Source organism: Cercospora beticola, chromosome 7 (assembly GCF_033473495.1).
Source record: "Cercospora beticola chromosome 7, complete sequence".
NCBI classification, from domain to species: domain Eukaryota; kingdom Fungi; phylum Ascomycota; class Dothideomycetes; order Mycosphaerellales; family Mycosphaerellaceae; genus Cercospora; species Cercospora beticola.
In genome coordinates, this window is record NC_088941.1 from 1,756,721 (window position 1) to 1,769,349 (window position 12,629).

The 12,629-nt window shown below is 52.9% G+C and overlaps 4 protein-coding genes across 4 annotated transcripts; 1 reads left to right on the forward strand and 3 right to left on the reverse strand.

Moving 5' to 3' along the window:
- Nucleotides 1–1,061: 1,061 nt before the first annotated feature.
- On the reverse strand, nt 1,062–3,866 carry RHO25_010940 (uncharacterized protein; the record flags this gene model as incomplete). The annotated part of the gene is made up of 2 exons (XM_023602182.2): nt 1,062–3,751; nt 3,800–3,866. 2 exons carry the CDS (start codon nt 3,864–3,866, stop codon nt 1,062–1,064), a joined length of 2,757 nt encoding a protein of 918 aa, XP_023451494.1.
- A 722-nt stretch (nt 3,867–4,588) lies between these two features.
- On the reverse strand, nt 4,589–6,579 carry RHO25_010941 (uncharacterized protein; the record flags this gene model as incomplete). Its single annotated transcript, XM_023602181.2, has 6 exons — nt 4,589–4,880; nt 4,937–5,493; nt 5,550–5,747; nt 5,802–6,105; nt 6,156–6,318; nt 6,372–6,579. 6 exons carry the CDS (start codon nt 6,577–6,579, stop codon nt 4,589–4,591), a joined length of 1,722 nt encoding a protein of 573 aa, XP_023451141.1.
- Nucleotides 6,580–8,941: 2,362 nt separating this feature from the next.
- RHO25_010942 (uncharacterized protein) lies at nt 8,942–9,859 on the forward strand (the record flags this gene model as incomplete). Its single annotated transcript, XM_023602180.2, has 1 exon — nt 8,942–9,859. The coding sequence occupies one exon, from the start codon at nt 8,942–8,944 to the stop codon at nt 9,857–9,859; it is 918 nt and encodes a 305-aa protein (XP_023451495.2).
- A 244-nt stretch (nt 9,860–10,103) lies between these two features.
- Nucleotides 10,104–12,058, reverse strand: RHO25_010943 (uncharacterized protein; the record flags this gene model as incomplete). The annotated part of the gene is made up of 3 exons (XM_023602179.2): nt 10,104–11,501; nt 11,619–11,929; nt 12,013–12,058. 3 exons carry the CDS (start codon nt 12,056–12,058, stop codon nt 10,104–10,106), a joined length of 1,755 nt encoding a protein of 584 aa, XP_023451436.1.
- Nucleotides 12,059–12,629: the final 571 nt, after the last annotated feature.

Here is a 12,629-nt window from a genome sequence, read left to right on the forward strand (position 1 = left end):
GCGAGGCGGGACAGGCGATGCGGGCTTCCGATGCGTATATGCGTGCGGTGGGTGGGGAGGATTGGGGGTCGTGGCACTGGCAATCGTCTCGTCGCAAGCGAAAGTTCGTAAATGCGCTGTAGGGCTATGGTAAGAAGCGGCGCTGAAAGCGAATATGATGGTGATACAGCAAATAAGAGTGTGGTGTAGCGGCAGCGATTGCGTGTTTGATGGGATAAAGGTACCTCAAGCTGCCGCAAAGTCGAAGTGGTAGGTCCTGCAAAGAGGGCAGGCCCGCAGTTTACCCGTCGCGCCTTGGCATGCCGGCTGATGAAATCTTTGACTTTGACCTCGCTCCCTCCTCTTCTTCTCAATAACAAGACCATTTACTCAAATCTTCGGCTTTCCCGCAACTTCGGTTACCATACGTGCGGTTGGACGATTCCGAATGTGGTCGAGAGTGACACCACCTTCAAAACCGGCTGTTGGAGGGTAATCTCGCAAGAGATGGCTCCCATGATTGGCTGTCGACCTAAAGGATGGAACATACTATTCTGCTTCACGCTCCGCTGTATGCTTTCCGAACTGACTCGAGCTCAGCAGCTGCGATCAGCCTAGCAGTACTTTCCATGCGACCAGCTGCATCGCGCTATTTGCAACATGCGCGACTTGTGAAATTGGAATAGCAATTTGTAGGCGTGAGGCAGACCCTGCTAGCCTCGTCACTCACGAGCTCAATATCTAGAGCATACAGCGCCAGACACCTCGCCACGGTAAGCCCTCGAACAAGGATCCCTTCCCATTTCATGATGACACCTCATGAAGAGCTTTCATCTGGTAAACCAATTTTCGCCCAACCGCTTCAACACACTTTTCAAGATTCTGGTTGGGCTTGCGGACAACAGGCAAAGTCTGATCACTGTTCGAGCACCTCATATCATCGTTCGTCACGGAGACGGAACAGTGCTAATGAGGAACACAGGTAAGTCTACATATTCATCATACATGAGAATTCATATCTGGTCTATTCATTCGTTCAATACATTACAACTTTTCTTCATTCGCCAAATTTCGCCGCTCGCCTACAACAAGCAAAATGCCAACGCCACGATAAGTGCAATCACGCTGGTATGTTGTAGCGCACTCGCCTTCGCGCCGCCGCCTGTGTTTGATGGCTCTGGCGCGCTTGCTGTTTCCGATGGCGCTCTGTTGCTCTCCGAAGGCTTCGCTGTCGATGAAGAGGACCGCGAGCTTGTCCTCGAAGCTGTCTTTGTGGTTGACGAATCCGACGTCACGAGATCTGCTGTCACCGTACTCCCAAATGCCGCAACTATGATCTCAGTTCCGCTGATGGAGAAAGTCGTCTCGGATATCGTGACTGCTGGGCCTCCAGGTTGAAGGGTCTGGCTCCCGATGACGATATTCGTGGCCAGAGTTGGTGTAGCGACAACACCGTTCGGCAGCGTGATCGGAGAACCCGGCTGTGCCTCCTGCAAGGTCGAAGATTGCCCATCAATGTAGATGCCGTCTCCAGTCGCGGGAAGGGAATAAGTTGTGCCAGAGACAACAACTTCGGACCCAGGCAGAAGCGTCGTTCCAGGCAATATCAGCTCCGTCACACTTCCCACAGCCACGCCACCAGCAGTAGGCAAAGGCGATGCTACGCCATTCACCACAATGGAGCTTCCACTGTCGGCAAGCGAATACGTAGTTCCAGCAACGACAACGCTGGGCCCATCTTCACTCAACGTCTCGCCATCAGGAAGCACGTAAGCTCCATCTGCAACAGGAGTTGCAACTGCGCCGCCAAAGGTCACCGGCGCGCCGGCTGGGACTACAAGCTCTGAGGTCTGTCCATTGACCACAATTGCAGAAGCACCAGTGGCCAAGCTCAAGGTCGTTCCTGCTATCGTGACAGCTTCGCCGCCAGGAGTAAGGGTCTGAGAAGCGATCACAAACTCATTGGCAGCGTTGGCAGTAATCGTATTTGGTCCAAATGTCCACTCTGGCGCTGGCACATTCGCGGGTGCTTGAGGTTGTGCAATCGGCGTAGGATTTCCGTTGACGACTATTGCTGTGGCTTGCGAAGGAAGTTCGATCGTGTTTCCACCTTCAGTCACGGCCGGGCCTCCTGGACTTAGCGTTTGGTCACCGACTATGAAGTTTGTGTTGCTGTCTCCAGTAATCACATTGTCGCCCAACGTGATTTTCGGTTGAGGGACAGGAACGTATGTGAAGACCGGGTTGTCTCCTGTGACTACATCTGGTTTATTGGCTTCCTCGGCAGGCTTCATGCCAATCACACTGGCAATGATATCGCCGATGTTCTGTGTTGTTGGCTGTTGAGCAGGCGCATTAGGTGTATCCAAGGCAGTGCCAGGCCTCCCAAGCTGAGGCGCCTTTGGACTCGCTGTTGCTCGTGTCGGTGTCGCCAGCTGGTCCTCAGGCTTTGCGATGATGACGGTAGGCGCTGCGACAATGGTAGTCGGGGGCCTATCGAGTGTAGTGCCAGGCTTCGCGACGACTGGGGTCTCGGTAGGTCCAGGAGTGTCCAGCTCATCTGCTGTCGTCTCGATGACTGGAATCTGAGTGACCGGGTTCGGTGCCTTATCAGTCGTGGTATGAATCTCTGGTTCCGGCTTAGGTGATCCGGCTGAGGGCTTCAATGCTCCGTTCATGGTCATCGTGACATGGCTAGTATCGGTGAGCTGGTTGACAGGGACGTGTACAGTCGGCTCGCCGTCTCCACCAAAGTTTGTGCATGAAGCGATGTCCGGAAATTCGCTCTTGATCTTCGGAATCCCGGCGAGGAATTCTGGGAAATCCTCTGGCAGTCGAAACATGTACGCATCGACTGGTCCAGGCAGAACCCCAAACACAACTCCCTCGGCCCAGTCGGTGAAGTTGAAGTCGCTGTAGTCCCCGTCTGGAAAGGATTTCGCAAAGGTTGTGTTGATGTAGACATCGCCCGACGAGCCCGGGATAACTGGCCAGGCGCCATTGAAGCCAGTGATGGTTGCCGTAGGATAGACGCTCGAGACTTGAGTCGCGAACCCGCCGCTGGGTGTAATCACTGAGTAAGAGGTATAGTCCGTAGTTTCGTAAGTAGCCATGCATTGTTTGCTGGTGTGGAGATTGATCGCAGAGAAGAGGAAGTACGGAGTGGGAGCATGGATTGTGAGCGATTGATCCGGAAAACTCGTGACAGTCGTGACATCGATCGAGGTTTTGCCGTAAAGAACTGCATTTGCTGGCAAAAGAGTGTTAGGCACGCCGGAAAGAATGTTCGTGGTGTTGTAGTATATCGTCGAGTAGTCGAATTTTGTGATCGTGGTCGGGACCGTCGACGTGCATGTCGCATTCGAGAAACCTCCACAGAACCAGTCCGTAGTTGTTGCTGTCGCACTGATCGGAGAAAGGGTGTATTCTAGTGACTGCATGTGATGTGCACCATAGAATTCTGTTGCGTTGATGACTGTTTTTGTCGTTGAGTTGCCAGGAACGAGCGTGTTGTTGTACTGCAACCATGTTGTAATTACAGTCGCAACTGTCAGATCCACACTCGAGGTCCACCATGTATTGATCCCGACTCCGTGGGGATATATGTAACAGCACGTCTCTGCTTCGCTCTTCGGAGGGGCTGTTGTTGTCGAGCGGATGCTGGTCGTCGTGTTTGTGGCCTTTGTCGCCGAAGGCAAGCTTAGACTCGCGGCGGTGGCAGGACTGCTGCTGGTGGTCGTAGTACTTGCTACGCTTGTAGCGTTCAACAGCTCTACAGATGTTCAGTATCGCTAAGGTAGAGGCTCTCGAGAAAACAAACCTTGTCGGATATACACGCGCCCCTCGCCAACCGTTGCTGCCACGAGGGCAAGTAGTGAGTACTTCATATCGGCCCTATACTGCCCTGTGAGAACTTCAAACCCGCAACATCAATAGAGAAGACCACTAGGCAAGACTGAGTGAGAGTATGAAAGACAACAGAAATCAAGCGAAAACATCAAATTCGTCCGTCTTACACTGAAGCGAACACCGCCATACTTACAAACCCTTCATCGGGCACAACAACGACAGGGCTCTTGCTGTCTTCCTAATAAAAGCGGCATGGTGCGACGTGCGGCTGAGCAATATGTAACCAATCGACTGTGGAATGTGCAAGCAGGATGTGGGACCTGCAGAATCCTTCGACACACTTAGGACTTGTTAAAGGGCGAAGGAGCTGAAGGATTTTCGGCGCCGACGGGAGGACTGCGGGTCAGCCACCAGCGCGTGGAAAGGCGAAGATAATGGATCGAGGTGCCGCTGCATGTTCGAGCATTTGTTGGTTATAGTAGGAGTCAAGCAGATACAGATGCAAATGATGGAAGTCGTGAAGTTGAGCTTGGCAGCTTGTTTGATCGTGTCTAAATTTGGCTGCACGTGATGCTAGGTTTCCGGAACGACAAGCCGAACGACAGGCCGGTCAGGCATTGATTGTCAGTGAACACGAATTGCGTGATGGGCTGCTCTTGCACTAGAAGTGTATTTCAACCACACTCTTGCCATTTCGGTCTAGACTCTTTATTAGGTTCTTTCCTGTACTCTACATGCCGTCACTGTATCATGAACATCGTTACACTTCCTCCTCGATCGTCTCGGGCAACAAGCGAGTGGTCTCATCCACTTTGTGATTCTGGATCTCAACTTTGCGGCCCTGCGTCCAGACATATCCCACCAGCATTACACCAAAGACCAACCCGAGAGAAGCGAGTATTACGTTGATGGGTATCGGGTTGTCGTGAAAGACTTCGTGATTCGCGGCATCGATCAGTGGCTGGCTGAGATTGATCAATCCACTGAAGCAAATGATGGTTCCATACACTCGCCCAAATGTGGCGAAGCCGAACACTTTCGCCGCGTAATCACTAATGCGATGTTAGCTGCACTGATTGAAGCAGTTGAACTCGATTTGTTGACTTACGACATGGCGGAGTAGTACAGCGGTCTCAGCAAAACGAACAAGATGACATTCCCATAAGCAGCCCACAGGAATGGCAGGGAGCCTAGAATGCCAACTGCTGTGATCAGAACCACAAGACCCAACAACATAACGGCCGTTGAAGTATTGTCAAGCAAGAATCCAATGAATGGAGTCGCCGCCACGCCACCGATTGGCAGAGCAATATCGAAGAACGAGTTGACCGTTCTCGCCAGCTTTTCCGACCCGAGCATGTATTCGTATTGGGATCTGATCGTTGCAATGAAGAAGTTCATCCTGAGCATTTGAAGGACGGTGAGGAGAGTGATCAAGATGAACCAAGGAGAGAGCATCTGCTCTTTGGCCGATTTTCCGTGCAAGGCGCCCCAAACTCCACTGGCAACAAGATGCTCTCCCTGCTTCTCATCTCGAAGTTGACGCTCTTGTGCATCACCAATCAGATCCTCGAGCTTCTGCAAGTTTGATTCTCGATGCTCGCGTCGCTGTGCACGGAGCCGACTGACCTCGCCATCGCTGAACTCGTCGTCGGAATCGTGGACCTGCTCCGATGTCAGCGCTATCATCTTGAGTTATCGAAGAAGGTGAATCAACTCACATCGCGAGTCGCATCTTGCTCCTTTTCGATTTTGCGCTCCAGCTCGGGCAACGTCTTGTAGCCGTCGGCATTCATCACAGTCAGCTGAGCGATGAGGATGAATGCTGGCACAAGCAGGAAACCAAAGAAGAACTTCTCTGGGCCAAATTTACCTTCACTCGATTCGTATGCCAAACGAAAGAAGAGGAAGACTGCGGCCTGTGAAACATTGTGTTAGTCGCTAACATAAAGAACACAGGCTGTCACACTCACCGATGCATCGAAAGCGCCCGTCACCATTGCTACAATCGTGCCAGACCATTTTGGAAAGGCGTTAGCGACTTGAAATGACGGGACGAAGATAAAGGTGCCGCCGAGACTGAGAAAAATGTTGCCCGCAATGTAGCCATCGAACTCGGAAATGGCAAACGCGAGTGCCATCAACAAACTGCCTACAGCGAGGCTCAAGCTTCCAATGATACCGGCTACGCGAGGACCATATCTGTCGAGAATTGTGCCGACAACAAGTGCTGATACATTACATGTAGTACTCGCAATTGCGAAGAATGTGTTGAGCCTGTCGAGGTGTCAGTGGTGCCTGCAACGACTCGTCGATGGGCAACATACCTCAAATCCTGCTCGTAACAGACCTCGACACCCTCTTTGAGTTCCTCGTCGGAACAGAATTCGCGATAGACACCTTGGTCAACAAGAATGGGCTTCAATGCCGCGAAGCCAAATACAATGCCGGATGCAAGCCAACAAGACACAATTGTGATGATCACCTGAGCTTTGGTCATCGGGTCAGCATGCGCTTCAAACAGTCTGAGAGGTAATGCTCACCAAGTCGCTGTGCCGTAGAGACTTTGTAGGCAGTCACAGCACCCTGAGGATGTGCTGGGTAAGATTCTGTCTCCGGTTCATGCAGGACATCGTAGGAAACCACTCGTCGCACAGATTTGACAGAACTATACCTCAGGTCTTTGCTGGGTGGCGCATGGGGCTCATAGTCAATGCCGTCTATCGATGTGACACGCTGGAGCAGAGACATGGGACTTCCAACCTTGATTGCAGGGAGGGATCACTGTACAAGACCTGTTGAAGGCGTGCTTGTAGAGGAGAACAGTAGCGGACAACAGCAGCAAGATGGGAGAGACAGGAATCTGCAAGATAACGCGTCTCACGGTATGGCAGGGACCACTACTTTACTCGAAGCTTCTGCTCCACCACCAGATCTTCTGACAAGCACGATAGACACGACAGACGCGACGAACGGCCAGGCCTTCTTCAAATTCTGCTGCTGAACGCCACTCCATTTGCTGTCTGCCTCGCTTTTGTGTGTCACGCTCCATCTCGCCGGGTTTCTTTGCTCGATTGTGAATAGCGTATGTGGAGTCGAATATGGCCGATAGCGTCTCATATCGGTCTTGGCTGCCGAGTCACCGCGCTTGCTTCCCTTGTTCCGCTTTCGCTCAACTTGCGACTTTTGCACCACCATCAACATGTTTTTTCGACAACAGGGCAGAAAACTACGAAAGATTGCCCTCTCGCCTTCGTGCGACTGCCGGTTCTCGCACAAAGACGGTGTGCAGCATTTGCGACGCCACCAACTGCATGTGACACTTGGAAGCAAAGTCCCGCTCAGCCAGTAGCGTTGCGCAAGCTGCCACTTCTGGTCCGGTGCGACAGCTACTTTCAAGCTGGAGCGCTTGAAGAATGATAGCCGGATTGCTATAGCTGATCTCCGGGCCTGGATCGCCCGAGCGAAAGCTGTCGGCAGAGGTTGATCACAACTCGGCCCTTAGGGCTCGTCTACTGCGCCTGCTTGCCGACCGCCGTGCAGGATAGTATAAACGAGCTCTTCCCAGCTCGAAAGTCCTGATGCATGCCATCTCCAGCATGTTGTCTTTCATCCCATGCATGAACGAGGGTCGAGACTGCAAGGCCAGCATGTTGAGTATCGCATCGCGGCAATCCAGCAGCACACGAACAGACGGTGAGTGTATCAGGAGTGCAGGTACGAACTTTCTTTACAGCTTGGAACCATGCGGCTACATATACGACCGCTACGCCTCGGACTAGACACCGCGCGCACACCTTCTTCATTCAGTCTTCACACTCTTCGTCACAAGAGCAAAGCAGGGATCCGAGCTATCATTCGGCCTCGAGACGAACAATGCGTCATCATCCGCGACAAGGATATCGGAACACGAGCACAAAGTATCACTTCGGAGCGTAGCACGAGCCAAACCGCTCGGACTTCATTCCTCGTTCAACAGCAAAGTGGAGTTGCGCTCTTGGCCGATCTGATCACGGTGATGATCTGAAGGCATGGCGTTTTCTTCGTGCCGCGCCATGAAGACTACGCCGCAGACAACGAGCACTTGTTACACAAAACTGGTGGCTTTTTGGAAGCGTGACATTCTCTCGCGATCAACTGCGTTCCGCAATGCACAGCGCAGGAGCCCGCAATCTGCTTTTGCGCGCAAATCCGATCGTAGAGCGAGTTTGGACCTGGAGGTGTCTTATATCCCCGCGCCACTCTCATGCCACCACGGCGAGCACTCTGCAGCCATGTCTTACCCTGCCGCGACCATTAATCAAACAGCAAACACCGATGTATGCAGCTACTACGCGTGGCAGATCGCGTGAACTGCCAGAATTCTATCGCCATTATGCTGATCAATCCTCCTATCGCATCCCGCTCACTGGTAGCGAGATTATGCGTCTTGGTTGGCACTGCACGCCAAAAGCGATCGCACTCAAAGGCTCGTGATGAGAGGGTTTGCGAGACGGCTCCTTCCCAATGCCAACAACGCGAACATGTTCAAGGCTTTGTTCCTACGTAAAAGGCGTCCATAGCTTCACCCTGATCTGCGTGTCGACCATGCGTCTAAGATTACACACCCGGTCGCCAAACTTTTAGCATGTTCGAGCTCGTAACTTAGTCCGAAGCCATCCCCTGTTTAGCAGCCGCTAACCTCACCTCAAGTCCGGAAATCAGGATTCTGCCTGCGGGCAACAACATTCCGTAGGGTTTTGCGGCCACGCACGGCATGTGTCTGAGGATGAAATACAACCCGTGGCAGGGTAAGCGAAAAAGACAAACCAAAATCCTTTGACAGATCCTCCAGATTTCCACCGCATGAAGGTGACACAAGCCCGCCCATTTCACAAATTCTGCAGGAACCCGCTTCGCACATCTCACGACACCTGGACACTGCCACCCTTGCTGCGCAGCAAGACTAGACTTGCCTCCGTCCAGGCGTGGGTGGTCATGGATCTGCACATCGCCAATTGAATCAAGCCTGGGCTCCGAACATCTACAACCCTGATGCCGACGAAGAACCGGACCACACAGGATGCGAACAAAGGAACGTCATGAAGAGTGTGCGTCTCCTCATCTGCCTGCCATGCGCAGAACCGCTGGAAGGCATCCGAATCGATTCGCGACTCTGCTGCCGTCGTTGAAAGAACACCGGAACTCCGAATCACCTGAACGCGACGAGATGGATCCGAGAAGGGATTCGGAGGTGTCGTCCCCCAGCTCCCTGTTCTCCGGCACGACCTTCTGGACAGAGGCCTCAGACGACGACAACCGACCAGAGCCTCCACCACTCATCCACTCTCTGTTCGAGGAGCTCTCTCAAACTTGGCAATTCGTCGTGGCAGATCCGGTATCGCGAAGGGCAATCATCGTGGACCCCCAGCTAGACAACGCACCATCAGCAACATCGATCTCCACAATCGCCGCGGATCGTGTATTGTCAGTCGTACGCCAGAACCGGTATACCGTCGATCGTATCCTCCACACCCACGAATCGAGAGACCACCCTTCCTCAGCCTGGTACCTCCGAGCACAACTTCTCCAATCCACCGGCCACGCACCCAAAGTCACCATCGGCAAAACAATGGCAGCTGTACATCGCATGTACAAGCGAAAATACAGCATGCGAGCTGCAGATGGCAGTCCGTGGAGTAGCGAGTACGAAGACACCAGACTCGCAGATGGTCAAACCTTCTCCATCGGCAACCTCAAAGCAACGGCGCTACACTTCCCTGGTGGAACGTACGCCTTCGTCATTGGCCAGCATATCTTCGCAGGCGCTTCCAAGGCCGAACTCGAGCTCCGCGCTCGGAACAACATGTTGATTCGCGATCTCCAGAGTTTCCGCATCTACACCAGTAACGATGCTCCGCCGGAGAGAAAAGCGCAATTGACGCCAATTTATGAGCGGGAACGGCCGATTGGGAAGAGCGGAAAGAAGCTGGTGATCCGGTATGCTGCAGAAGGTGGTCTTGAGGATCTGGAGGAACTTGACGGAGCCTGAGTATTCGGTTGCCCCGGATGGCAATCGGGTCGATATTTCTTTGCATCATTTGCATGATTCTCATGATACCCAGGATCGGAGTTGGAGGCGGCATTTTCTCGAAGTCCATGTAGAGCTCCTTCCCTTATTAGTCATTTTCCTCTTTAGCATTGAGCTGTAAAATAGTCCTGTGTCATCCCGCGGAGTGGCGTTTGTGTATAATGTATCAATAGTCGACATGGACCGCCGACATGTCCCATGCGCCTCAAAGACCAGCAAGCTCTCCGGGGCCCATTGCAAGTCCCTGCATGCCGTCGCTGTAGAACATGTCGAACCAGGACATGTCAGGTGCGAAGCCTGTCATATCGCCAATAGCGCTGTCGTATGATGATGCTGACTGTACAGATGCGGTCTCTGCACGAGGGTGGAAGATCTCATGCGCTGCCTTCTTGAGCTGTTGTCCGACATATGTCGCAATCGACCAGTTTCGACTGAGCGACTTCAGCACGCCAACAATCAAAGCGACCCGATCACGATTCGGTTCTGTCGTTGCCTTCGGATATGCCGAGCACGCGGAAAGTTGGACCACGCATGCGAAAACCAGTCCGCAAATGAAAAAAGGCGAATATCTTTCCACGGGCAGCGATGCCAAATTTGTCAATTCCTTGGAAGCCGAAAGCGCCTTGGCCGCATGCTGTGAGGATGTAGGCGAAACTTGCTCCATGTGACGACGCGCGCAAGCAATTTCTGCTGATGCTGGCATGGTAATCGGTAACTCGCTCCTAGGAAAGTGTAAGAAGATATTAGAAATGTAAACGAACAAAAACGCTTGGAACATCATCTGGTCGACCTCGCCGCTGCGCAGCACGATCCCAGCTTTGTCGTTTGGTATGTGGAATTTCCAGCTGGCCATGGCATTGTCGATCGATTGGATGCTGTCGGCGTGCACTTCGTTCGCACTCGATACGGCTATCACTCGTGCAAGTATGCGAATTGCGTCGATGCGATAGGAAGCCGAGGAAAAGTGCCAGTCCTCGTCGCCAAATAGCCGATCATCGTACTTTTCCAGGGAAAGTGGCTGAGGGATCCTGCATTGGTCATAGGCCTCATCCTCACATGGGAGTAGGGTGGTGATGTTGACCGAATTGCTCTTGAAGGTCGTCTGCCGATGAAGAGAAGCAAAGTATCCATCTGTGACGAATAGCTCCCACCATGTACGTCGCAGGCTTTCCTCATACACTGTATCTCCGCGACCTTGCTGAAAAGCAAACTCTGCCTGATACATACCAAGCTCCAGTGCCACATCTGCCGCCTTGGATATCGCAGCCATCGCGCCCAAAGGCTCATATCGTGCGTGTAGAGACATGGAATAAAGCAGCGACGCTTGAACCATCTCAGGAGACTTCTCATTGCTGTTGGAAGCAAGAGCCTCTGCTGCCGTGGACCGGATCGTGTCGCTTGAGATGATTGGCGCGTATTGGCTGCCTATGAATCTGACGACCAATTTGAGGTATTCCGGGTAGCCTTGGTTGAGGAAGCGGCTTCGTGGTACCAGCATGGGATGGCTAGGATGAAAGTTGGCATAGTATAAGTTGACCAGATGTTCGTCCTCGGAACGGAGCGATGACGGCGTGCCCGAGGTGGACGATGCGGGAGTGGAGACCTAGAGTATCACAACATCAGTGACATTCCCTCAAGCTGCGGATAGTCCTGGCCTGGCGCATGGCTGTATCTGGCTGCGGCAGTGCGACTGGAAGCAACTTAAGAATCAATCACGTACCTGTTGCCCTGTATAGCTACTGCCGTCGCGGCTTTGATCAGTCCAGGAATGCGGCGGTGAGAGGTCTGTCGAGATGTTGGATATTCTTGGTCCATGATTGGTCTCTGGAGTATGGGTCGTGTAAGAAGCGGCTACTGGGAGTGGTCGTTGTGGTTGGTTTGCTCCTGGCGCCTGGCTCGTCGCGACTTGTCTCTTGACGCGACCTCCACAACCACGCCGCGATGCTATATAGTTACAATGAAGGCCTCGATCGCGACACCGAGAGCAGACGGGTGTCATCGCGTCGCACTTTAGATGCTTCTCGCGGCAGGCTAATTTCCACCAGTCAGCGGATGTTCCCATCCCCTTGAATTCTCTGCATTCTAGTCATTGCCTCAATGTCCGATGCACATACCCCGACAAGCCAACGGCGATGGACGCTGCGATGTTTGCGCCATCATGGGGACTAAGCCAATCCGTCTCGGTCAACAAGACTGCGCGCGATAGATGGAACGTTCCGCCGGACAGTACCTGCCGCCGGTAGGTGCGTGAAGTGGATCGATGTGCCAGCAAGATCGACGAGATGGAGATCCACGCTCTGCTTGTGTATTCTTAGTCGCTGCACGCACTGGTTCGACAGCGAAGACTCCAGAGCCCAAGGTGAGCTCATGAACAGATTTGCGTGCAGAGGGCGCCAGCGCTGCGGATAAGGACTGTCCACTCTTATTGAAGTATTCCTGAGTGGCGAGGTATATTGAGCGTTGACGAAATCGACATGAAGGCCGTGGGGCTGGAACCGAGATTCTGGGCAGGAAGCCGATGAGATGCAACTGTGGTTCGGAGCGATAGTGCGATGCAAACACCCTTCTTGGGGAAGCGTGCATTCGATGTACTCGGGCGACAATGTTGTTGCATTCGAGGCTCTCGGGGACGCTCATACTTGCAGGGAGCAATCGGCGAGTAAATATCGAAAATGTACAGCATTATGGGGGGTAAGCAGGCCGAACCATACGATGATAATCCAAAGTAGCA